Genomic DNA, 27,602 nt, shown 5'->3' with positions numbered 1-27,602 from the left:
CAGAAAAAAAAAAAAAAGACTGAAACTTGTCATAAATTTGCAAATAACTAACATATTCAGTCTTGCCAAATGAGCATCCTTCCAGTCCCCAAAGAATCTCAATAACTGGCAGTTTCATACATCAGAGGCAAGATGTATAATTCAAACTCTGTGTCATGCAGACTTGCACCTGCAGCATGTAGCTCAAATAGAAACCCATCATGTTTTTTCTAGGTCATATTTGTACAGGTAGCGATCTATAATTGAAACATTTCATTGTACACAACTGTAAAGCAGTTTTCAAAATCCCTTTATCAGGTTACTTCTACAGTTATGGACATAGCTATAGAGAATGTTCATCTGTGGGTGGCTTCAGAATACATCCTAAAGCGAGTTTGATACCAGAAGATGCCAAGCTGATAGTCTCAGGGTTCAATGCTGCAAAATGCAGAGTTACTCCGCCTCTGACTGACTTCAAGGCTGTGCTCTGCACCACAGAGAAATACATAGCATTGTGAAATGCTGTGACATAGCAAATCCTTATAAATGTTAGTACTTTCTGCACGTGCAGAGTTGTGGCAGCTCAGAAAACAAGTAGCGCAAGACTTTTGTCATGTAGTGCTTGTGTAGTAATTCAGTTATGCCTTGGAAGACGTAACCTTTCAAAATTTTGTGATGGGCATGTTTCGCCCACCTGCTCAGGCCAGAAGCCCTTTAAATATATGAAAACAAGAGATGGCCATAAATGAGCAACGCTTTCTGGAACTGAGTGCATTTTTATCTGAAAAGCATAAAAAGTAAATTTCTGTCCCCACATTATCCTAAAATATAGATAGTGTGGGGGTAGGGAGGGAGATGAAGATCGCTTAGTTTTGAAACGACTGTCAGTAAGTTGAGGAGGTGATTCATGCCCCTTGTGTGTACATAACCCATTAACTTGATGCTGGAGAATAGGGTAGCAAAGTTTCCAGTCTTATTCAGTCTTTGGCCTTCTTACAGAAACAGGTTGCAAGAGTGAATTTAGTGATAGGGGAAAGCTTTATGTGTACCTTGCTCGCAGAGAAAATAGACTGACATCAACTACATAGGTCACCAAAGCAACCTCTGTAGTATGATTTTTTTACTGTAAGTATAAATCTATCTCGTACTGGAGGTATTGTCAAGCCTTATTTCCTTCTACCCCACTGAAACATCGTGCCTCCTGGCTTTTCATTATAAGAATTGGTCTGCTTCATTGGATTATTAATTTTGGAAGCCTAGGCTTCTTTTTTTCCTTTTCGTGCTATAGAAATATATGGCATAAAAAAGTAGTTCATACTGTTGTTTAAGAGACTTGGGCGGCAGCCCTGAGGCAGGAGGTAACATGGTAATGAAGAACTTCATGCAAGAGAACTATGGCTCTCTGTAATCAGAGATGGTATAAATTGCTGCCAACTCAGAAGCTACAAAATGCTGCTTGAACTAACAAACAAAAAAAGAATGCAGTATGCTTAGTACAGGATGTCTGAGTTTAGCTACTAAAATATTCAGGACAATTAGTGAAATGTAAAGCTTCAGCTGGTACAATGTGTACCCTTACCTGCAGCTGCAAAGTGTATTTGCTTAAAAAGCAAGTTTAATCTCAGATGACAGACATAATACCTGTGACCAGTGTTCATTAGGAAATGGTACCTCAGGAGGAATTAGTTTCTGCAAGTCTCTGGTAATTGGAAGCAGGATGGGCAATATATTTTATAGGTAATGGTATATCAGAGGGACTCAATGACTGTACAGGTATCGCTCTCTACAGATATTTACATAAATACCCAGGGTTTTAGTAATGAGGATTTCAGATTGGATTCTAGAGCACTGTGAAAATAGGGACTTCTTAAGATTTTGCATAGAAAGCATGTTCCTGTATTCATTTTGATCAGCTGTCCTGGTCGCAGATGTCTGTGCATGTGCTCTTGGTTAGTTTTATGTTAAAACTCTGTTATTTAAGCACATATTTGAGCAACCTCATTTCTACTGCGCCCAGTGTACACTGAAGTCTGTGTTTAAACTCCTTTTGGCTTCACTGAGGCTAAGGTCAGTAGTGATTCTGTGAAGTTCATGAGGATTTTACTGATGGTTTTCCTATTAAGTAAAAGAAGTAGTTATATGTGTGCTATGTGATATGTTGTTATCTCACTATGAAGACAAAGTTTCAGTTGCTACCATCTTCCCCTCTGCACAAAATTTTATTCCTAACAGCTCTATATGTACTATTATTATAGGCGTCTTGTAGAATTTTTGTTTTGATCTTACAAGAGAGCTGAAATGCATACCTGTTTAGAGATCATTTCATCACATGTTCTTTTCAGAATAAGAAATGCCTACCCTGCTTTTGACTTGAAGACAAATACTGGGAAAATCTGGAGTGTCGCAGCAAGGTTCCCGGACCATATCCTTGGTGAATCAAAATTCAGAATTAGTGTTTGGACAGATTCTTCACCATATCCTCTGCTTCTTACGCAGCATGGTAAGTGAATGAAGTATCCATATCCTTCCACAATTCAGTTCCATGGAGATGATAACGAAATACATTTGTTATCTGGAAAGATACTTGGAGAGCAAGTCTTATCTGAGTCTTGAGTGACTTTGATCCAGAAGAAATTTAAGCTTGTGCCTAACTTAAAGTGTAGGGATAGTCCCCATGTAGTCGTGGAACTTCTCACAGCCTTGATTCTGTTTCTGAATCCAAGACTTAAGAGTCTGCTGTCACTAAAACTCCTCAGCACCCGAGGTTAAGTATAGGTCAAGGAAAGTATATGTTGGTTATAAAATGAAAGGAGAAATTCCAAGTGGGTGGCAAGAAAGGGAGAATAATTAGGAATTGTAAGAGTTTTCCCACAGAGGTCATAGAGTTTCCATCCTTGGAATTCTGTTTTTAAGGTCTTACAGTATAAAACCCTGAACAAGCTGGTCTGAATTCACTGTTGACTCTCCTTTGGGTAGGAGTCTGGACTAGATGGACCTACTCAGGTCCTTCCCAACTGAAATTATTCTGTCACTTGTGAGTGTTACAATCTGACACTACTCTTGTGCATCTTCTACCACTTCATCTGCGGCGAATGGGAGAATTTTTGATTCCAGACCTGGTAATTTTTACTTCTTAAACCACATATGCAAAAATTAAATAAATTAAATCTTCTTCCCCCTCTCTTCTTGTGCTGCTTCATTAAGTGATAGTCTTTTTTTTATTATTATTTAATAAATAATTTCTTCAGTTCTCAAGGAATTATTGGGCTGTAATAGGCTGAGTATTAGTTTGTTGGACAGGTTGAAAACTGAAAATCCAAAGATCTACAGAATGTCAGTCAACATATATTTAACAAAAAATAAAAATCTTCATAAATAAGGTAGCCAAGACTTACACATTCATTCATACAAGATTGGTTGCTTGATTTGGGAGCATCTACATAGTTACTGGAAAGCCTAGGAAAGTGTTAGGTTATATCATCTAGAACCAATATTCTGTGGATTCCATGAGAGAAAGGGCTAAAGGTAGAATCATAGAATAGTTTGGGTTGGAAGGGACCTTTAAAGGTCATCTAGTCCAACCACTCTGCAATAAGCAGGGACATCTTCAACTAGATCAGATTGTTCAGAGCCCTGTCCAACCTGAACTTGAATGTTTCTAGGGATGGGGCATCTGCCACCTCTCTGGGCAACATGTTCCAGTGTTTCACCACCCTCACTGTAAAAACTTTCTTCCTTATATCTAGTCTAGATCTACCCTTTTTAGTTTAGAGACATTACCCCTCGTCCTATTGCAGCAGGTTCTGCTAAAAAGTTTGTCCCCATCTTTCTTGTAAGACCCTTTTAAGTACTTAAAAGCCACAACCAGGTCTCCCTGGAGCCTTCTCTTCTCCAGACTGAAAAACTCCAACTCAGCCTGTGCTCGTAGGAGAGGTGTTCCATTCTTCTGGTCATTTTTGTGGCCATCCTTTGGACCTGCTCCAAAAGATCCATGTTTTTCCAGGGCTTGAGGGCTCCAGAGCTGGACACAGTATTCCAGGTGGGGTTTCACGAGATGGAGCAGAGGGGGCGAATCACCTCCCTCGACCTGCTGGCCGTGCTTCTTTTGATGCAGCCCAGGATAGGGTTGGCTTGCAAGGCTGTGCGTGCACATTGTCGGCTCGTGTCCAGCTTTTCATCCACTAGTACCTCCAAGTCCTTCTCCTCAGGCTACTCTAAATCCCTTCATCCCCCAGCCTGTATTAATACCAGGGGTTGCCTGACCCGGCTGCAGGACCCTGCAGTTGTCATTGTTGAACCTCATGAGGTTGACACAGGCCCACTTCTTGAGCTTGTCCAGGTCCCTCTGGATGGCATCCCACCACCCAGGCATGTCAAATACATCACTCAGCTTGGTGTCATCTGCAAACTTGCTGAGGGTGCACTCAATCCCACTGTCTATGTCACTGATAAAGGTATTAAACAGTACTGGTCCCAATATGGACCCCGAGGGACAACACTTGTTGGTCTCCATCTAGATGTTGAGCCATTGCAGCCCTCTGGCTGCAACCATCCAACCAGTTCCTTATCCACTGAACGGTTTATCCATCAAATCCACCTATCTCTAATTTAGAGAGAAGGATCTCGTGGGGGACCATGTCAAAGGCCTTACAGCAGGCCACATGGACAACATCCGTAGCTCTTCCCTTGTCCAATGATGTAATCACTCCATCTTGGACCAGAAGGTAGTATTTCCAGTGCTTCTGTTAGCTAAGCAAGGGATCTACACTGAAGTTCCCTGTAATGCAAGTCTTAACTACTGGCAAATGCTTTATCATATAGCATTTATCCTACAGATTGTTCGATCTTCAGTCTGCTTAACTTACAAAATAGCTTTAGAAAGTACAGCTAAAACTGAAGCGAATATAAGACAGTCCCTATTCTAAACTTGCTTGCAGACTAAGTAAAGAATAAGATATAGTTAGAGTGGGGGGAGGGGGTACACTTTTTTGACCCATCTAATATAAAGAATTGTTCAGTCATGCAAAAAACACTTGGCAGAGTAAGGAAAGGAAAATGGGTCTACTGAGTGCAAATGAACAATACTAGCAAGTTTCAGATTTTTTGCAATGAATGACCTGAAAAAAGCACGTTACAATTATAATTCAAGATTCTGTGCCATTCTTCTTTTTTTGGTGGGTATAAATTTAGCAAACAGGAACTGCAGTTTACATTTCAAACGAGCTATGACGACTTGCTTAAAGCAGCGAGTTGTCAAAGGGCTAGATGTTTAAAACTAGTAAAACTGGTAGAAGAAGTTTAATTGAAGTGGCTTTCTGAGCAATTGCAAAGAAAACGAAAATTTTTGGAAGGAACTTTTGAATCCATTGATGCATTTCTTCCCCCGCCCCCCGCCTCCCCCGGAGAAAACCAAACTAAAGCAAAAAACCATGCTAGCTATGGTAACCAACTATGGTTTATTTCAGCTTTGTTTTTGTCGCAGACCCCTTCCCTAGAAATGTCAGATGTTTTCTGAAGGTTTTTTGGTATCAGATTCCCTTAGACTTCCCTGCAAAAATGATCTCGTATTTCTTGGGTCGTTCTAAAATAGTAGCAGAGCAACTCTGAGACAGATTTGCCGGTATGAATTGGCTGATGTCAATGACTGGGTAATTCAGAGCACCATTAAATGTGATTGTTTGGTTAGGCTCAGTTTGAACCAGTTGTCTGAACCTGGACCAGTGTAAATTAGTCAACACACAAGTCTGGGTTATGAGTTTAGTTTCTGGGGATTTGTATTTGACTGCAGGTAGTTTGCATTTTTATACCAAAGCGTTCACTTACAGTTTCTAGTAAGAGCTCTTACAGCCTCTAATATTGGAGCAATAAAAAAAAAACCATGAATGAACAACTGAAAGGAAAATCTACTTTGGCTTTTCTGTTTTCAGCTACAGACAGTGAGATTGCCTGAGAGTTGTGGAGGATGTCCAGACTTTATTTTGCATTGTAAAACCATCTCAGTACGTTACATGAAGACTTTTCACTGAAGAGTCAGATCTTTTTCTGCTAGAGAGAGGTATCTCAAACTTGTGGCATCAGTGCTGGTGCAGCATGCTCTGCATACCTGTAAAGACTAAACTCATCAGACATGTTTGTAATTTGACTGCCAGATTATGCAGCTATTTTTTTCCTTTTTTTGATCAGTTCTTCAAAAATGGGCAGAGAGGAAGTAGCACTGGAGAAAATTCTTAAAATGCTAATGTATTTCTGACTATATGTTATATTAAATAATATAATATATTACATAAATATTGCATAAATAAATAAATATGTATATAAAATGCATATGATCATTAATTTACTTCTTGGTTATGGCTAAAAAGGTGTGCACAGGAGAAACAATAGCAAGTAAAATTCCGGAGCCTTCTTGTGTCAGAGTCAAGTTTTGCATCAAGTCATGTTTGCACATTGGAAATGTACCAAGATATTCATCAGGAAAAGGAGAAAAAAAAAATCAAGTTGCCATTTGTTTGTTCCTATTTGCTTGGGAAAGTTGCTCAGGTCTTCATTCCAGCTCCCTAACAAATTGATAATTTCCTCTAAATGGACGAAGATTCTGTGACTTGTTGTAGAGTATTTGAAGCAAAATGAAAACAAAAAATAATCAGGTGTGGCTTGATCTAATTCCTCTTGATGGAGCTAGTCTGCAGCAGAAGTTAGGAATTACAAAGAAATTCTTATTTTCTTTGCTCAAGTATCTAGCCTGGAATTCTCTAGTAAGCTACTATTAATTTTTCTTGCTTTCTTTATCTACAGCTGGCTGTATCACTCATGACTTAATTGTAGAGATCCTCCATTGCACAAATCAATACCCAGTCCAGGAGGAATGTCTTCTAAGTGTTTGCGGGTCTGATGAATTCTTACAAAAGTAAGTATCTCATGAAGAGACAGTATTGAGTATGCCTTGTGTAATATAAGCTGTGCATTTAATGCACTCTGCTTACATGCCATGTAAACAGAACCACAGGGAGAGTTAGAGTATTATGTTCCAAACACTTAATGTATAGTTTCTGAAACTCCCAGAACATTGTGGTACCTAGGTTCTACAGAGGTGATGGTGTGCTCTAGTGCAAGGATTCAAATTCTGGCTCCTTCATATAAGCTTTTTGGAACCTTGAATAATTTGTTTAACTCCATTGCCTTTGTGTACTTTCTCATCCGTAATACAAGGACGTTGCTACTTCCAGTATCTCATAGGAGTGTTATAAGTATGAGGGGGGTATGCATATCCTCAAAAGGGAAAATCACAAAAGGGAAGAGAAAAACAGTATTATACAGCTGCATAGCAGGTGATTTTTCTTCATATCCAGTTGCAACTAGTAAAGTAAATGAAGTCAGCACCATGGTGCCGACTGCAAGTTGAAGTAAAACACATTATACATACAAACAAGTCTTTCTGAATGTATGTAGTCTACAAGTAAGGAAGTAAGTGCTCTGATCTGCGTTCATTCAAATAAACGTGGAGGTTGAAAGCACTACTGGACTCAGCTAGTTGTTTCTTGCCCTCTGGCAGCTTAAATTCAGCTGTGAGCATAAGTGAGCAGATTTTGTGTTGAAGCAGCTAAAGTGCAGACGCTTGTTGTCAGCGGTGCTGTAGGGACGGTGACTTTCAGCAGAAGGGGAGAAGTTGGCAGTTCTCTGTGGTAACGTGTTAAGCTGGCACTGCAGGGATCAGCTCATCTGTTAGATAAGTGTTAGATAAAATGGTATACATCTATAATTGAAAGGGAAATTTTTAGCAGCAGTCATATTTGTAGCATAGCGTAAAGATTACCTGAACTAGCCCAGAGCAAGTCAATGATTAATGGAAGTAATGTAGTTGTGAGAGCAAGTGTCACGCTGTGTAAATTAGCTCTGCTCTCTATCCAGCTTGGACACTTCTGCTCTTACACAGGTACACAGGTCAAATATTCAGATGTTTATGGTGAATTATGCTTTGCAACTAAAGATGGAGACTTCAGCGTTTCTAAGCCCACTCTTCACTTCTTCAAATCTCCGTAAAGCAGGAGCTGGTACAGCAGAGCACTGTGAAGCATTGCAGCGCTAGAGCCACCGAGCAGAGAATCAGGTCATACATAGATCCGTTAATTACATAAGAAGGCCAGGGCTTTTTTTTTTTTTTTTTTTTTTTCATTTTATTTTCAAGACTCTCTTCTCATTTCAAACTAATTGCTAAAGAAAATGGAAATAATGAGTCATTGTATGGAGGGTGAGCTCAGTGCATTTCAGCACAGTGTACAGTATGTTCTAAACAGTTTTATTCTCACTGTTGAGAAGAACGCGTCAATAGTGGACTGTTTAAATTCCTGCACTTGCAGAATCTCTGCACGTCTCATTAGCAGTGAAACAAGGTCAATAATGTTCTCAGCTTTTTTGCTTTGCTCCTTCACTGTCATGCAGAAAGCACTGAGCTGCACTTCTGGCCTCGGCAGCTTGTAATTCTATACTGTGGCGTACTTTGAGCTCCCTTTCTTCTACCTCCTCATCAGAGTCCTGTATCTGAAATTTAAAACCCCAGACCATAGTGATCCCCTGGGTAGCTTAACACGGCCTGTGGAGTTGCCTCAGGGTAAAATTTTTCCTATGTTTGGGCTATCTTTTAGTGCAAATTGGTTTCCTCGTGATGTTGCTAACAGAGTGATTTGATGTACTTGTGCAGAGTTCTTCCCCAGAAGAGTATTTGGAAATTGTTCAGGGATAAATTCCAGTAGAAGTTCCCCAAGTTATGAGACAGCAGAGGGAATAAATACTTTGATGCTCCTGCTTTATTGTAATCCAGAAAAATTTAAAGTGAAGCCAAAACGGTGACATGATGAATTGTTCTCAGACCAGAGTGGTTTAGTGAACCAGACAACTTTGTGACGATTTGTCAAAAGCTTTCATTTACTATTATATTGGACTGTATTAATGAGCACTTCATCCTGCCTCCTGCAGAAGCACCTCAAAGACTTGATGGTTTCTGGAATCCATTTAGCTTTGTATGAGATGGGGAAAGAAACACTGTGCTAATGACCATTACACTCAGCACCACAAGATTTCATCATCCATTATTCCCTTCCTATGGAGATATCCTTGAGCACACATCCTATCTGACTCACAAGTAGAATATCAGATTTCAAATATTCAAATTAAAAAAGAAAAAAAAAAAAACAAACCAGAAGGCTGCGTATAGGCTGGAGGTCAGAGCATAACTAATAGAGCCATCTGTGAAATACTTACCTGGGATCTCATTTTGTTTACTGATCAGGAATCCTGTCCTTGTCTCAACCTGCAGGCTTTCTTTTTCTTCCTACATTTCCTTTTCTCTCAAGTTTTTTCTTATAGTGCCTGTGGAAGCTGTCAGGATTCATTGCCACCTCGTCCCTGCCCCCTCTGTCATTGTAAGGTGTACGTTAGTTACTTTCCCAGTTATTTGCTGCAGTTCCTTTTTTAGATGTTCATTGTAAGTGCATCTGGAGGCAGAACCCTGTCTGAAAGACAGAGACTCCTTGAAAGAAAAGGAGTTAAAACCCATATTTATGTCATCAATTTTTACCACTATTCGTGGAAGTTTCTGATTTTCATACGTATCCACGGACCCTCCTTCTCTGGGTTTTCCAGCTGTGGGTGTGCTCTCCACTCCCTTGCGCTTGTTCTGTTCATGATCATCTTTTATTTCTTGGAGGGCCATCTGTTCCTGAAAATCCTTTGCTTTATCATCCCGTCATCCAAACCTTCTATATTACCTTTAAATCTTGCCCTCACAGTTTCCCATCTTTCCTTAGATTTAGAATGGATGTCCCTAAAAATGATTTTTATGATGACCTTCATGAAAGAAGTTATATAAAAATAAATTAAATCGTGTCTAAGCAGCTTGTGTCAAATAACTCCTAGCTCTCAATGCCAGCAGCAAGCCAAAACCAGTCCTCCTCATGTGACAGAAATTAATCAATCCTCCATTTAGACTTTTTTGTCTTTAGAACTACAGGCCACAAACTCAGGGCATCCTGAAATGCCTAAAACAAAACACATAAGTGTATATAAGAATATGGTGCATTCTTTTTTATTTTAATTTTTTTAATTTATTTTTTTATTGATCTGTCTGCTAGCAAGAGGTTGCAGTAATGCAGACCAGCAAAGGAGTGTAGTCCAAGAATATTTATAAGCTTTATTTCCAAACATGCTTTTTTTTTTTTTTTGAAGGCATCGGATTTTTAAAGGATCTCTTCATATGTATTTTTAATTCTGTCCATACTCTACCATAGTGTAATTTGCACAGTTACCTTATTGCTTTGCAGTTTAGCCAATGTAGTGAGCAGGGGTGTGGAATGGAAAAGTCTAAATACTTATAATTTCTGCTCATATGCTTGCCTGTGACCTTATTGATGACATTTTTTTGCCTTACTAATTCTGTTCTCTGAGAATTGAGACCTAAATAAGAATTGGTTTTCACTCAAAGTGAAGTTTAAGCTATTAATTATACCCTGGGCAAATTTATACTCATGCAGATTGGGATCATAAGAAGCAAGCACCTTTTGGATGAATATGTTCTTTGTAAAAAATAAACTTCATTTTCTCTTGTCAGTGCAGATTAAGTTTCTCATTCAGAGACACTGCTCAGCTGAGTCCTTTTTAAAAAAAAAAAAAAGTCTGATTGAACTGTATTAGGATTTGGCGCTTATAGCACATGAGAGAACCTTGCTGTGGGGAAGCAAAATCATCTAGTGGTGAGGGAGTCTCAAGAGAGTGAGGGATTTTCCCTTTCTCTGCTTCTGATATATTGTGAGACCACAGGCAATTCACGTCACTTTGACCAGTTCATTACCATGTCTCTGAAAAACAAAGACTGCCTTTTGCTTTATGTCTTTTGTCATGGTGTTCTCATCAAAGCTGTATTATCCATGTAGCAATTCCCGTAAAAAAAATAGGGGGGAAAACTGTTGAGTTCATAATGTTGTAGCATTTTTATTTGTGTTTCCTTTACAGAGCTCAGAGCACTGTAAACCGGTTACTAGTAATCGTGCTGTCCTCCAAAGGGGGCTACATTACTTCTTTCTTAATAGCACAGGTATAGTAGCAGATCTGCATAGTGTGTTACAGCCTGGGGTGCGGCTAAAAGGTAGTCTGTCAATCTATGGCAGATACACTTCTGTTTCTTGTAGTTTACTTTTCATCTAGACCGGGCTTCCACATTATTTTACTGAGGCGTTAATCCATTTTGTCTAGTCTCTCGCGTCACAATACCTGTCAAAACTTTTCTCTTCATATTTGTGCAAACAAAATCCACTCATGAAGTCAACTGTATCGCCAATACTTCTGACTGCAGTGTTTCAGGCAGCATTGCTATGTCAATAAAGGGTTTGATCATGTATAGTATCTGCCTGACAGAGCAGAGCTAACACAAACCACTAGAGTAAATGTAGTTACGACCACAAAATTCAACTTCTGTTGGTGTAGCTTGTTTTGCCTGAAAGCATGATAACATGGAATAATTGCAAAAGATAGTTTTTATACGTCTGTGGTAAAAAAATTGTAACTACAGAGGAGGGTATAGCTATACCAATTTACACTAGGAGAACACTCCGCTGTATTGCTATAGCTATACCAAATTCTGTCATTGGCTTGGTTTAATGTCGGCATTCCAATAAGAATCTGTGTACTGGAGGAATCAGGAAAAAATGACTCAGGACTCACAGATGTGTTTCTTTGTAATTTTCTTGTTACCATGTCTGTCCTAAGGTTGAAGGTAAGGCAGAATGGAAAGAGCAGGAATAATGGTGGGGTAAAAGGTAAAAACCAGGTGTGATTCAGTTCTAAAAGGTGCAAGGATCACGGGAGAGTTCATCATCAGAGTCATGGGGCAGACATGGTTAGGTGAAATGAAGAGAGAAAGAAGTTTCAAGAAAGCCATGGGTAGGCACAACACAGACCTGAGCTGAGGAGCAGCAGAAGAGAATCTGTGCATTGGTACAGTCTGAGGAACCAGGAATCGGTCACTTGGACTTTTGCTTGTAAAGGGATTTGAGAAGGGTTGAGGCATAACAGTGATGTGCTTTCCACCAGTACAGGTATTTCATTGTGTTGGTGTTAACTTCCCTCACTCTTACAGCTGTACTTTATGCTCTTAAAATCAGGGAATTTTGCAAATGTATGGAAGTGCTATCAGAGGACCTTGCTTTAGGTATGTGTTATGTCAGATGGAAATGGGTTTCTCCTCTGTGACCTGTATTTAAAAAAAAAAAAAAAAATCCTATATCTACACTTACACCTTTTGTGACCTCTAATGGAGAGTATGTATTTTACTTAACTACAGTGCAGTGTAGGTGCAGAACATTTACAAGATATATGAATTCCCTGTAACTGTGCTGAATGGCAATTATGTACAGCACACTCATTTAAGTTTAACCATTCATTTGTGCTGGGGACTTCTGCTGCCTCGTGAGATATGAGTCTCTTTCCTAAGTCATGCTTTCCATGATTTATTCATAGGGTGAGTGGGTTTTTTGGAACTAAATCCAGCCAGTTTTATTCAGACATTCCATCAAAAGGTCTTTTTTGGTAAAAAGAAACACAGTTTACATCTGAATTCCGAGTTTTCCGTGGCACTTGACAGGCCAGAAAAGAATCATCTTTCCTTCAGGCCCAGGGAGTTCTGAGACAATTGACCATGCTGTAAATCCATATAAATATGGATTGTTCCTTTTGGTGCTTCTGTGGCTGGAGTCTTGAAAAAAAGCAACATGAATCTGATTGAACATGTACTAGAGTTGTACCTGATGATGCATATTAACTTGTGTTGGTTATGAGTTTGCCTTTGCAAAAATCAGTGTCATTTTTCGTACCCGTTAATCCTAAAGGATTTTTTAAAATGTGAAAACATGGTTGCCTTAACTCTGAAATATTTTTTGCATTATTCCACCTGATTAAAAGGGAAGTGGAAGGGAAACACTGAAGTTATCTTTGTTCCAAGCAATTTTAAGAGTGATAAACTAAGGCTGATAAACTTGGATGAAGTTGCCAAGAGCAATAAGTGGACTAGAAGCTACTCTGAAGAGGCAAATAACAATAAGGAATTCCCCTCTCATGGGGTGCTAGAGCATCCTTGACCAGCAGAGTAGTTTGTAGGAACCACTCTATCTGAGTGAGTTGAGCTCTGCATCTGACCTTAGCTGCATATGATTAGAGAAGGAGAAAGACTGACTCACAGCTTCTTGTACCGTCTCTGTGTGAGCTGCACAGCATGAGAACTTTGATTTCTTCGAGAATCAAGGCCAGCTATCTTAATGTACGTGATTTTCAAACCTGTAGTTAATATTTGATGTTCAGGTTGGGTATTAAACACTACAAGTCATTCCACAGCGGTGCATTCATAACCAAGATACTTTGTATACATTTCATTAATTTGGGTTTGAAGAACATGCATGAGTAATCTCACGTGCAGTTTGTTTAGGATATTCTTTCTCTGTGTCATTCTTGTTCTGTTACAGAACTTAATGGTCAAATATACAACTAAGCAATTATTCTTAAATTATTTCACCACAAAATATGCCAGAACTGAACCCCATCAGTTTTCATGGAAGTAAGTGCCAACTACAGGTTTTATATGATTCAATCTGCTTTACGCTTAGAATTTAATTCTCCTTTTAGGAGGAGAGGGAAAAAAAAGAAGGACGTGGCAAGCAGAGATAACCATTCGTTTGTGGTTTGTTTTTTTTTCTCCTTTCCCCCAAACTGCAGTAATCATACTTTGGGCAGCCATGAAAGTCTTCGCAAGGCAACCACCTGCATTCAGCTTCGACTACACAAGACTAGTAATTTGAAGCAAAGTTTGTCTCGAACGGTATGTTGTCTTTTTTTCTTCCTCTTCCTTTCAGCATCCCTGAAGGAATAAAATTCCACCAATCCTTCCATGTAGCAACCTGCAGTAATAATCAAAGAGAGATTATTTGCTTTCCTGAGAATGCATCTATTATTGCTGAATTCCCATAGAAACATACTGCTCCTGTACTTGTATCTAGCGAGTTACTGTAGAGAGCACACAACTGAAAAAGACTAAAGGTTACCTTTTTAGAAAAAAATCAGTTTTGTCAGAATTTAATGCTATTTATTTCAGGTGGTCAAAGAATTCTTATTTTTGATTGGACGTTCTATGTTTTGAAATATAACAAAGGAAAAACCACTCGAAGTACTGTGCAAAATGAATTGCATCTGGATTCTTGCCATTATCACTGAAAACCGGGGTAGGCTGATAAAAGCCAGAATCACAGTCGGTGTGTTTGTGAATGTGTGATGCATACTTGTGTGTGTGTATATATGCTCGTATGTAGACATGCAGAAATGTCTGTAAGGACATGTAGTCCATATAGGAAACCTGGGTTTATCATCATCTTACATCCAGGGAGATTCCGATTCAGATTATGTGAGTTTAAGCAACTTTGCAGTGGATTACTGAGCTTTAATGACGCTGACCTATGCTGTTAAATGTGAGCTTTATTCCCAGTGGACCACCTTGAATTACATCCAACCCAAAGTTTACAGTACAGTAGAAGCTTTGTTGTGGGCAGTGTTCACTGGCAGTGTGTTGACTCTGTTCACAGATAGTACTAATTACCCGCTTTGCATAAGTATGCTGGCAGCCGGAGTCTGTCAATATACGGGTCAGATGGCAGATTTTTAACAAAAAAAGGGTAGGGGCTTTCTTTTCATTTCTGTTATGTGTTGCCATGTGAAACATCAAGTTTAGTACAATGTTACCTGGAGCCTTTAAAAAGGACAATAATGAAGCCAAATATATATATATATATATATATATATATATATATTTAACATTTTTAGCTAGTTTATAGATAAAAGCAGAATAATTAGTGCTGATATGTATAATTCTGGCCTAAATTATTCTTCACTGACAATATTATTCACTTAATTATTTATTTTTTGAAAATTATTGATTCTTCTTGGTATAGCATCATCCAAATGAAAGTGAATTAGGAAACATGGAAGCTTTCATCACCAGGTCACTTCAAAAATTATTCAGATCAATAAATTGCAAACTGCTTGCTCTCAGTCTAGAGAAAATAAGTTGATGTTTGAATATACATTCAGAAGGGGGTGAGCAAGTGCCCATCTCACGTGTCCTTTCTCACCCCATCGCCATATCACAGCAGCAAAAAGAACATGTCTAGTGACCATTGGAACGAGTTTTGTCTTATGAAAGTATCTGTGGTACCTTGTTATAATTTATAATTGTTGTAATAACTACAAGTTGTTGGGATCAAGGCATGAATCACCATGTGATTTCCATTGTCTGCATTAAACAGAGATTAGATGGTTATCATAGTCCTTTCTGGTGTTAGATCTGTGACAAGACATCCTGTGTTACGAGATGGAAAACTTGATTTTTCCATATAGTGCTGCCAAAGACGGGCTTCAGAAGAGTGGAGTGTTGGTGATTAGATATAATTATGGGCACATATAAGTATGTGTAATGGTGGAAAAATTATTTACCTTTTTTAGGTCAGCATCTTTTAAATGTAATAATATATTATTGACCCTTCTACTGGAGTGAGAAATCAATGACATGAATTAGAAGTTTGATACGAATGTGTTTTGATACTTGCATGCATATAGCATGTGGTGAAGGTGTTTTTTACATGCATATACTGAAAAGAGGGAGCCTCAAACAGCTTCCTAACAATCTCCTCTTCAAACTTCCAAGCCAATGATTGATTCTCTACAAGTTACTTTGTCTGTTTGAAGATAAAGTATTGAGAAAATGACCTATTTGCTGTATATAAATTTGCTATTAGTATAGATCTTCAAAATTATATACTTTGGAACTTAATGATCTCTGAAGCCTTAAAAGCTTGTTTGTGTGCTAAGGAAGCAAAACTCTACACCAATGCCATCTGGAGACTGCCTTCATGATTCTTGCTTACCTTACATAACACTGTTGAAATCAGGATGCATAGTTAAAAATATCTGTCTGTACATGCAAATTACTATTATTTTGTTATTATGCTTAATAACCAATATAAGTGGATACTTATAAGTAATGTGCAACTAATTTTTTTTTTAAACCAGACAGCTTATGAACTTTGACCAATAACTAAAAGTTCAAAATTATTTTGTGAATTCAGCTGAAAAACATATTTTTTAAGGTGAATACTCGCTTCCTTTCCTTTTGTGGGAAGCTGGCATTCTGTAATGAAGTATTCGGGAATTGTATGGAACTGAGCAATTACAAGCAAGAAATTTAGCCTGGGGTTTTACATGGAATCACAGGTCTTTCAGCCAGTGGGTGACCTTTAATTTGATTTTGTTTTTTTGAGACATGAAATTTATCAGCCTTAACACTCTTGAACAAAAGTCTTTTAAGACCTGAATTTTCAAGATGCTAGATTCCTACTAAACTTCCAAATAAGGCTTATGCAGGGAACGTAAGGTTATCTTTATAATATAGAAACATACTGAAGCTTGGTTTTATGGCATCTAGCCAAAGAGCTTCTGTTGACAGGAGTGGGTATTCTGCACCTTGCAGATTTTTGTCCACACATTGAAATTTTGGGAATGACAATGAATATGGAGGCAATCCGGTAGTCCTCCTGTCAAATGGTGCCACAGTGTACGCAGGTTACAAGCCTACTGAGTAATGACTGCTAGATTTGTTTTGACCACACACCTGTCCTACCCTGTAGTTTAACCTAGGTGGGCTCTAAGAGAAAACTCTTAAGCACAAACTCCACAAGTTGTAGTGGTCAGAAGTGTCAAATTCCTAGTGGCTGGGTGGTGTTTAGGAAGAAATGCTGAGTGGAACAGCATAGAAGCAGAAACCCTTATCCAGATACCGTTTCCAGGGAGTGCTCTGCCTATCCAAGAGACCCTTTTTTTTTCTTTTTTCTTTTTTTTTTTTTTCCAGATTTGTCCCCACATACTGATTATCTGGGGAAAGCATGATTCTTTGCAGTGGAGAGGCAGCAAAGAACACTTACGGGTTTCTAACAAGAGCCTCACTTGCTTCCAGAAAGGTGTTTTTTGGACTAAAGCAGCCAGCAAGCGGTATTTCAAAAATTTCAAAAGTTTCAAAGCTCAAAACCATTTTTATTTTCATATATACCAGTGTTAATTGTGTTAATATTTTACCAGGCATAATGAGGTAAGCGTTAACGTTCTGAGCATAATCACAGACGAGAAAAGTCAGTGGTCCATCACAATAAGAAGGTGGGGTTTTTTCCCCCATTATTTAAAACTCTGTGGCGTTTTAGAGGGATTGTGTAGTACCTCAAATAGAAGGGAGCCTTTTCGCGTATTTAAGTATCCCTTGAAATTGTGCTACTGTAAAATGCTTCATATTCTATTAATATGCTCAAAGTCTCCTTCAACTCTGTTGCGATTTAAATGTGGTTTAATATACTGCAATGCACTGTGGAGGCCAGGAGCAGAGACCGAGCATCTCTTGACATTTCATCGCTTTTTGGAAATGGTTACAATTACCAGGTAGAATGATTATAAACAAACAAAAGCAGTCTTTCAGGCAGGTAACTAACAAGCTTGGAAGACAAATTAGCAGTGTTCAGGCCATTAGAAAACATTTGTTGTCTCAAAGAATTTGTGAAACTATAATTAATAACCTACAATAGGGTTTAACCAGGAAGAGTGACATTTTAAGATACCTTCAAGTGAATTATTGATCACCCCTTGATGGTAGCTGACACGGCTCTGAAAGCTTCAGGCCGTGAAGTTACTTCGGGTTACTAATAATAGCAAAGAACATGAGCAGCTCTTGAGCTGGTATAAGCCATAGACCCAGAGTTTTCCTCCAGCTCCAGGGCATGGTTGTGGCAGAGCACTCGTGTTGGAAAGGAGAGGTTCTGCTCGCAGGCAGGGGCACCAGCAAGTCTGTCTGGACCAGCCAAAACGTGTCGGGACCAGAGGAGACACAGACTGTGGTGCATTGAAAGCTGCAGCGTTTCTTTTCGCTCTGGACCCAGTTCTGCAGATCTCTTTGGGTCTGCTCGAACCTGGTCCAGTCACACTGAATTCAAGGATCTGAGGTAGTCTACACTGAGCTCACAGTCAATTTTTTGTTGCCGTTCTCTGAAACGTGTGGCTTCGGTTGTAAAATGCATTTGAAAGTCACAGACTTAGAGGCAGTTTATGGAAGATAAATTTTCCTCCATCAGAGTTCATATAAAAAGATGTGAAAATGGTTTACTTTTGGGGGGGAAAAAAAAGGCACAAACTTTGAGGCTTTTAAGTTTCTTCAGCTATCTCAGACAGTTATGTACATATACAGCTACTGTTTATTTTTGCAAGTTAATCTGCACTCACGTGTGAGGAGAATTTAACCTGTGATCTATAGGATCCTTCCAAATTTTGAACTTTGGAGTATGTTATTTTATAGAAATCTCCACTAAGGTTGTAGTTTAACTAGTGTCACAGAAACATATTCATATCTTGACAACCCTTCTATATAATAATTGCTGTTATGCATTCAGGTGCTAAATAATTCACATATACCCACCTTTTGCCCTAGTCCACCAGCAGCTTCTGGGTTCCTATCAATCATACATATCTAATTTCTCTCTAAGCTTCAGGGCTCCCTCCTTCAGCCTGTGTCACATTGTTTCCAAGTTCATCCCTCCCTGTCCTCTAGTCCTGTCAGTCTATGAGATCAAGGAGGAAGTTTGTCACTTATCAGTCTTGTTCTGTAGCTCAAGCCTTGTCCCCGTGATTGCTCAGTTCAGATGTGCTCTGCTATTTGTAAGGTCTCCAGAGGTGGCAGTGTGACAATTAAGCACGCAGTGACATTAGGAAAATGCAGGATGGATTTGCAGAACATGTACACTACTCATCTGTAGGGTAAGGTGACTTTAAAAATAAAATAAAAAAAGGAGATATGATCTGCTGAGTCCAGATGGAAGTGACCGTTGCTCTGTCTAGAAGCAGCAAAATCAGATCATGGTATTACAGCACACAGCTATGGAGTTCTTGGTGCTATTTCCTACCTGGAATGTGTGCTTCTGATTACGGTAGTGCTACAAAATACTTTCAAGGCTTGAGATGTTATGCCAGTCCTATAGCATGCATTGAAGTGGCATAATAACTGTCAGAGGTCAGGTGCTCCAAGCCTCAGAGTATGGTATGGGCAGAAGAAATGAGTCGTGAGCAAAACCAGCAGTTACTAGGTCAGAGCCATATGTAGCACAATTAGGGCTGCACTCAAGAAATTGACATCCATAAGCTGTTTTTTATGTCTTGTAGTCATTTTTGTAGGAGCAACTCAGTGGGATTCAGAGACAGATTCTGAAATCAGCTGAGAAAAGACCATCTACTCTTAAATGCATCCACTAACCTTGTTTTCTCCTATGTAATAACACTTAACGCTCTCATGCCAATACACTGAGATAAGGAACACAGGTGTTTGTATGAGATCAAATGCCCAGACAAAGTAGAGTTTAGTGCTTAGGTCTAAGACGCATACATTCAAGGCTTAATGCACGAGAATGTTTTTCTTACCTTCACCCCCTTCCATTTCATTCATATAATTCATCTTTTGCTTATTGCCACTATGTGATATAAGAGATAGTAGCACTCCAGATGGGAATTCTTTACAGAACATCTGTAATGTATCTAGCTCAGCAAGATCCTGCTCCTCAAATGGTGCTATTGCTAAATCTCTGCATAGCAATCTAAAGCAGAATTAGTGTGAATTAATTCCCGTGTCAATTAACATATTTAAACTGAATCCAACCGTAGCAGAGACAGAAGTTGCTCAGGAATGGTAGCTTTAGACCACTACTATACTTCAATTAACTAGAAAAAATTGCTAGTGTGACCACCTTATTCTGAACAACCTTTCAATATTTGAATTCACTAACATTCAAAATATTAGGAGAAGGCTTTTTTTAGCTAAGCAACTAAAAGACTGATTTATTTTTTTTTCTTTAGAAAAATACGAATTTCTTTCAAATTTGGTTGGGGGGGGAGGAATCATGAATCATATTTCATCACTGTTGGATTATGCAGTTCTCTTTTTTTTGACATTTTGTTTATTGTATTAAAATTAAAACAGTAAAAGATGAACAGATTTAGTCCAGCCTAAAATAGAGTCACCTTTCCGATTCTTCTGTATCCTTGGCCAGATATAATTTCTGTCCTCTGCTTCACCTTTGAGCAAACAAATATTTTAGATCAGTACACATGTAAATAAATAGGCTGTAGCCTGGTTGCCGAAGCTGTGTCCATCCCAGCATCATTTGCATTTCTAGAGATACTGAGAAAAATAACATCTGGCAGCTGTCCCAGCCATTATGGAAACAGAAGCTCAATCACCACTAGATGCCTATATGCTGAGCTGCTCTCCTGCTTCTGTTTTCTTATTTAATTCTTCTCTCTCATCCCCACACCCCTCCCAGGGCTATACCTGTTCATAAGTATCATTCTCTTTGTAATCCTTGACCAGTGAATTTGGGGTCATGCTTGTCACAAGCCTCTCAGTAGCTTTTCCCTATGAGTTATAGGGATATGGGCTCAACCAGGAGTCAGAAAAAGGGCAGAATTTTCATGGCATGGTGGTGCTTGCAAGCTGGCAGTAGATGCCTAGCATGGGCTGAGCTACCTCCATGGGGTGGGAGGATTTAAGGCATCAAAGGCAACAAATCCATGGGGCTGGACAAAGGACTGTATCTGAATGGGAACAGGTTTGGTCAGCAGAATGTGTCAAAGTAAAACCACAGAATCGTTTAGGCTGGAAGGGACCTCATGGGATCATTTAGTCCAGTCCTCCTGCTCAAGCAGGGTCAGCTGGATCAGGTTGCCCAGGACCATGTCTAGTAAAGTTTTGAATATCTCATTAGATATTCAAACCTACTCCACAACCTTTCAGGGCAACCTTTTTCTGTGTTTGACTACCTTCACGGTATTTTTTCTTTTCTTGTGTTAAGGTGGGGTTCCATGTGTTTTCATTTCTGCCCTTTGCCTCTTGTCCTGTCAGTGACCACTACTGAAAAGAGCCTGACTCCCTTCTCTTCATTATTTCCCATGAGATATTTGTACACATTGATAAAGTTCCCCCTGAGCTTTCCCTTCTCCAGACTGAATAGTCCTAGCTCAGCCTCTCTTCATACAAAACATGCTTTAGTGCCTTGATCATCTCTGTGACTCTTCACTGAGAGAAGTCCCTTCAGAGTGGTTGCAAAGGATGGTACAGATGTTCTCTGTTCTGCTCTTTCAGAAGAGGAAGCAGCAGAGAGGTTGTGGATGCAAACTAATTTCCACTTTATGACTGTAATGTATATGCAATGTATATTGCCATTGCAAAAGGGTGCCTTCTGCTGTCTGTAACAAGAAAGCAGAGGCAGGGTTTACTGAGGCCTGGCTATAGTCTTAATCTATATGTAGTTAGAAGGAACTACTGTGACAGTCTGGTTTGGCCTCTTATATATGGTACAACCCACTGTAACATGACGGAGATTCACCAAATAAAATTTCAGACTGAAACACCCTGAACACTCTGAAAGGAGAGGCCCTAAAAGAACATGCTGACTTTGGAAAATACCAAGAAAATATCTCCAACATAAATTCTTCTTATCAAAATACTGTATCTCACTATATGCTCCTCTTCCACAGCATGAGGATGACCAAAGAAGGTTCAGTGTGAATCAGCTGTTAGAAGACACTTGTGCCTGGAGACTGACTCAGTAAGAACACTAGTATTTAACAGTATTTCTGTTTGTAATTGTTCATATTTATAGTGAGACTGCCATCCGCAAAGGAAAATTCTGAGACTCCCGTCCCCAAAGGAATGATACCAAAGAGAAAGAAAATTCATTCAATGTTTTAGATTCTCATTTTCAGACCTTATCGGTTGCTTAGCAAAAATCAATAGTAATTTATAGATCTGTGTATTTTTTCCTCATTCTCCACCTTTCTTGTCATTGAAGGTTTCATAAGAGCTTTCACGTTTCACAAAAATTCCCAGGATTGAAGGAGTCATAATTTTCACGTGTGTGTTGCTTTTAGAGAATTTTTAAGAGTAAATACTGTAAAAATAATAGATTTGCTTTTCATTATGCCTGTGTTTTCACAGTTGAGTGATGTTTTATTTTATTTTATTTTTTAATAGAGGCTAGCTATAACAAGTTTTTAACTTGGCACTCAACACGCATTTGACTTGAAAGCTAACCTACCATGGACAAACACTAAATGAGATAGATTCCTCATTCAGCTTTCACTATGTTCTGTTTCATGCACTTAGATAAAGAAGCTGTTAACACTTTTTTGTAATGTTTTTCATCAATGTGTTATAAAGTACTTTGCCAAGAACGGTAAATGCCACACCTGTCATTTAGCAGATGGAGGAAAACAGAGAGGTGGTGACTTGTTCAAGGTGAATATCTGGTGCTTACTGAGGACCCATCTGGTTTCCTAGGAGCATGGCCCAGATTTCCATTCTGGTCCTTGCTATAAAGAGATCAAACCAATCATACAGTCTATACACACACTAGTTATTGACTGTTTTATTTCTTGTGATGTAAGGTGTGTGGCCTTTTCCATTACAAAGACAGTCTTCAGAGGGGATATGTGATAAAAGATGTTGAGCTGCAAATCAACTATGGTCCACAAAATTTCCTCTGATACTGCAGGGCAATGAAGAGCTGATAGCATAGGCAATAAATTCTTCAACGACAAGTTCATTAAGTACTTAAAAAGTAAAAGCTTGAATTGTGTTTGATCACTGTTTCCTGCTTGTCCCATGGATTGTTGACAGGTAGGAGAAAACGTTTTCCAGCAGTGATGACCCAGAAAGATCTGTGGTCAGACCCTGTCCTCTCAATTGCGTTTCTAACTTATATGAGGGGGAAAAAAGGGATGATAGATAAGTGACAAAAGTTTGCTGTCCATAATGTGCACAGGAGCTGCCTGTGATGATGTGCAGAAGGATTTTACTATGCTGAGTTGAGTGTGTGATAAAGTGGCAGATGGAAGTTTGAGAAGATAAATGTAGATGGCAGGAACTGGTCTTAAATTCATATATGAAATCATAGGCTCTCAGTTGACTTTTACCACCAGGAGTGAGTTCTTGGGGTTATAATAAATAGTTCTGAATGCTTGGCACACAGAAGCGGCAAAAAAGATATAAAAAATGTTGGGAATTATTATGAGATAAATGAAAAACCAAAAATCAGTATTAAGCCACAGTATCAGCGTAGGGTGTACGTTTATCTTGAATATGGCCAAGAGTTCTGCTTCTCTCATTTCAAATATGATGTAATAGAACTTGAAAAAGTGAAGAGAAGAGCAGCAAGGATTCCCAGAGGAATGAAATGCCTTCCATATGAGGAACAAATGAGTAACCATATTCTTCATCCTGATGAAGAGGTAATAGAAGATGGGTATTTTATAGATGACACGTCTATGAAATTGAGGAGCACAGAGAATGTCTGCAGAAAAGGATCATTTACTGTATCTTCCAATGCAGGATAAAGGGAACATGAAGTGAAAGTAGCAGATTCAAAACAGACAAGAGTAGGTATTTCTTTGTATAAGATCTAATTAAGTAATGTCTGGACACAGGCTGGCTTAGCCAGGACTGTGTCCAGATAGTTTCTGACTACATTAAGGAGGGAAATTCCACAACCACTCTGGGCAACTTGTGCCAGTGCTCAGTTACCCTCGGTACCTCCTGTGTTTCAGTTTGTGCCCATTGCCTCTTGTCCTGACACGTGTCACCGCTGAAGATAGCCTGGCTCCATCATCTTTGCACCCTCCCTTCAGATGTTTATGTACATCAAGAAGATCCCCCCGAGCTATCTCTTCTCTAGACTATATAGTCCCAGCTCTCAGGCTTTCCCTATAGGAGAGATGCTCCAGTCCCTTCATTGTCTTAGTGGCCCTTTGTTGAACTCTCTCCAGTACATCCATGACTCTCTTCTACCAAGGAGCCTGGAACTGGACACAGCACTCCAGGTGTGGCCTCACCAGTGCCGAGTAAGAGGGGAAGGATCACCTCCCTCAACTTGCTGGTAATATTCCTCCTAATGTAGCCCAGGATACCTTAAGACACCTTTAGCCTTTTTTGCTGCAAGGACACATTGCTGGTTCATGTTAAGCTTCCTGTCCATGAAGATTGCCACATCCTTTTCTGCAAAGCAACTTTCCAGACAGTCAGCCCCCAGCATGTACTGGTGCATGGGTTTATTCCTCCCCAGGTACATGACTTTGCACTTCCTTTTGCTGAACTTTGTGAGGTTCCCGTCAGCCCATTTCCCCAGCATGTCAATGTCCCTCTGGATGGCAGTATGACCCTTTGGTGTATCAGCCACTCTTCCCAGTTTTGTGTCATCAGTAAACTTGCTGAGGGTACACTCTGCCCAATCATTCAGTTCATTAAGGAAGATGTAGAACAGTACTAGACCCAGGGCTGATTCCTGGGGTACACCACCAGTTACCATCTTCCAACTAGACTTTGTGCCACTGATCATCACCCTCTGGTCCCAGCCATTCAGCAAGTTTTCAATCCACCTCACTGTCTGCTTATTCAGACTGTAGTTTATTAGCTTCTCTATGAGGTTGTTATGGGTGAGAGTGTCAAAAACCTATGATTCCATCATGGAAGGTTATCATGTTGGTCAAGCACAACTTTCCCTTGGTGAATCCATTCTGACTACTCTCTCTCACCTTCTTGTAGTTTATGTGCCTGAAAATGGTTCTCAGGATTAGTTGTTCCATCAAACTTCCTAGGGTTCAAGGTGAGGCTGTAGTTCTATGGATCCTTCTTCTTGCTGTTCTTGAAGATGGGAGTGCAGGCACCTCTTCCAATCATCATGTTTGTTCAAAGATTATCAAGAATGGCCTCACAATGACATCAGCCAGCTCCCTCAGCATTCGTGGGTACATCCTGTCAGGGCCTGTGGACTTATGTAAGTCCAGTTTAAGTATTCTCTAACCTCACCCACTTCTTAGTTCATTGCCGGGACTGCTCCCTGGAGGCCATGTCCATGAGACAGCACCACACTAGACTCCTTGCACATATCCAGTCTTACAGCATTGCGCTTAAGGTATGCTCCAGGACGTGCGTTACATACTTCCCATGTTATGGTATGGAAATACCACCATGTTATGTTGGGCATTTTGAAATTGAAGCCCCTCTTTTTTAATGAGTAAAAAAACCCTACATGTCGTAGTAGCACTTTAGAGTTGTAGGGGGCCTGGAGTAGGCTCTCACTTGGTGCTACACAGGGTGCTCAGCTGGTTCTGTCTAGCTGCGGCTGCTTCAAGTATTGTGAGCACAAGCCTTTATGCACCCCTTAATTTAGGGATCAAAAAAATCACTCCCTTGAGCAAACTTCTTTAGCAGTGTTCACATATTCTTTTTCCCCATTAGAGGCATCTAGTTTGACCTGAAAGCACTGGCACAGTTATGTTGAGAAGGCACTTACATTTCAAGCACCACAAAAATTATAAGGGGAGCCATACAGTGAAGAAAAGCCCCTGTTCTTGTAAGCAGCACCGCCCTAGTATTTTTTTTGTGAGTAGGCCAGTCAACAGTATCATATCTAGTCATAGGACCTGTTTCTAACATAACATGCAATGACATCTTTGTGCTTTTTCTGCACTGGGATGTATCTTTGCAACATTATAATTGCTTAGTTATATATCTAGCTAGGGCTGTAACAGGGAAGGGGCAGATGAATGCAGTGGAATGGAGATGCAGTAGAATGGGCTCAACACTGGCTATGCAAATCTGCCTGGCACCTAGGAAGGCCAGCAGATTACTTTCCCATATTGCTGTGCCTTCATAGCTGTATTTATGTTAGCTAAATAAAATAATGCTTAGGGTTGTCTGCATACACTGCAGTTAGATTTGTAGCACGCAAACATTTGTGGTTTAGAGAACATATTGATTGAGGTGCTCAGTCTGCTTAGATCCAGCAGGGAAGGAAAAAGAACTGTTTGAACTGGCTTGAGATCAAGTAGAAAGAATGAACCGGAACCTTACCTCTGTAATAATCAGATTTACTCTCACAGGCAAACGTGAAAAAATAAAACCAGCAGCTCCTACATTGCTCCATGCACTGATTTTTATAGCTTGAGAACCAAACACAATGTAAATCAATGAGTGCATCAGAAGATCTGCAGTACATTGGCCCATAATCTCTGTCACTGAGGTGCCAGTAACTATAACACGATGGCTAGTCAGATCCATGCAGTTAGGCACAGCTTAGTTAGGCAGCATGGTGATAAACAGCATTTTGGAAAGGAAACCTAGCTCCACAGTAGGTGCTGCTGCTAGAAAACTGAAAAATTAATGCTGCAAGTATATGCTGTATACTTGTTGTCTTCCTCCTATATAGACCAGCTGGGATCTAAGACTTACTGTCAAGTTGTTTGTACTTTTCTTTTTTACTTTCTTTTCAAAATTATTGCCTTGCTAAAAGCTCTGAAAATTTCCTTATTGTCAAAGAAACGCTGAATGTTCATGTGTTGGTTAGCACTGCCATATTTATACGTAGTTATCAAAGATGTGCAAGTATAAAGTATGTCTGTGTGATAACATATGGGTATTATTAGTTATCTAGCAGCCAAAGATTCATAAAAGCATTAATTATAGGTATCTTGATCACTTAAAAGTTGCTGGATTTGTTTCCTATTAATTATGTAAAATTATGGCTACTTTATACAGAAAATTCTCCAGGGTAGAATAAACTGATGGAAAATATGCTAATTTTTTGAACTAGTATTATAATTTATGAAATTATTCTGCAACCTGCATTTAGGCCAAGCATGCTAATAAACATTCTTACCTGCATGCATCAAGGCAACAAGGCAGCTCATATGTCCAGAACTACTTTTGAGCTGGGTAATACTATGAAAAAGATGTTATGCCTAGAGACTTGGTCAAAGCAGAGCGACAACTTGTATTAGCTATGATTTAACAGGATTACAGGAGGGATTGCCAGACAGCTACTCAACACACAAACTGCCTGGCTAGATAAGGCTAGTGCAGATTGGAAATAAAAAGCTGTAAAGGCAAAACCATCTGTGGGAGGAGGTGAATAGTAGGCATCTACAGGGAAATGCACTCTGGTATTAGCACAGGGAAGGCCACCTAACATTTCTCTATTCTGTACGATGATTTTAGTGCAATGACTTTCTCTCCTTCTCTTGCCATACAGTATATATAATGAGAGTCTAACCACATACCATGAAACCTGTCCTTTGGACCATAGTTGCAAGTCTAATCTCCGATTGCTCAGTTAGCCCAACTAAGATACATGAGAACACACACAATTTCCCTGTAAACAATAGCCTATTTGCTCTGAAGCAATCAAAATACTTCTGTGACTTTCAGTTACCAGACTGCAATGGCAGGGAAATTCCTTCTAAGCCCTCTGAAGAGAGAGAACCCTAATACAAAGGGTCATTGGGAAATAGAAGAGGAAAAATAAAAAGTCAAGGACAAAGTGATAGAGTAAAGCAAATAAACACTGAAGAAAGAATATAAATTAAAATTTCCACTTTTTCATAAAAGCACATGCAAGCCCTAACTACCACTGAGGACCATCAAGGCAATAATGTGCCTGTTTTCGCAAACAGTAGTCTAG

At 39.4% G+C, this 27,602-nt stretch overlaps 1 protein-coding gene across 1 annotated transcript in view; it reads left to right on the top strand.

Annotated features, from left to right (window-relative positions):
* PIK3C2G (phosphatidylinositol-4-phosphate 3-kinase catalytic subunit type 2 gamma) overlaps positions 1-27,602 on the top strand; it is a 288,301-nt gene that overhangs the window by 87,097 nt on the left and 173,602 nt on the right. Inside the window, exons 5-8 of the mRNA XM_063323201.1 lie at positions 2,322-2,479; positions 6,775-6,886; positions 13,735-13,837; positions 21,625-21,695. Of these exons, the coding sequence (XP_063179271.1) occupies positions 2,322-2,479; positions 6,775-6,886; positions 13,735-13,837; positions 21,625-21,695 (444 nt within the window). The remainder of the gene's footprint in view (positions 1-2,321; positions 2,480-6,774; positions 6,887-13,734; positions 13,838-21,624; positions 21,696-27,602) is intronic.

This window comes from Chroicocephalus ridibundus, chromosome 1 (genome assembly GCF_963924245.1).
Source record: "Chroicocephalus ridibundus chromosome 1, bChrRid1.1, whole genome shotgun sequence".
NCBI lineage: Eukaryota > Metazoa > Chordata > Aves > Charadriiformes > Laridae > Chroicocephalus > Chroicocephalus ridibundus.
Note: the sequence above shows the minus strand (reverse complement) of the source record. Positions and strands in the feature narration are given on the sequence as shown.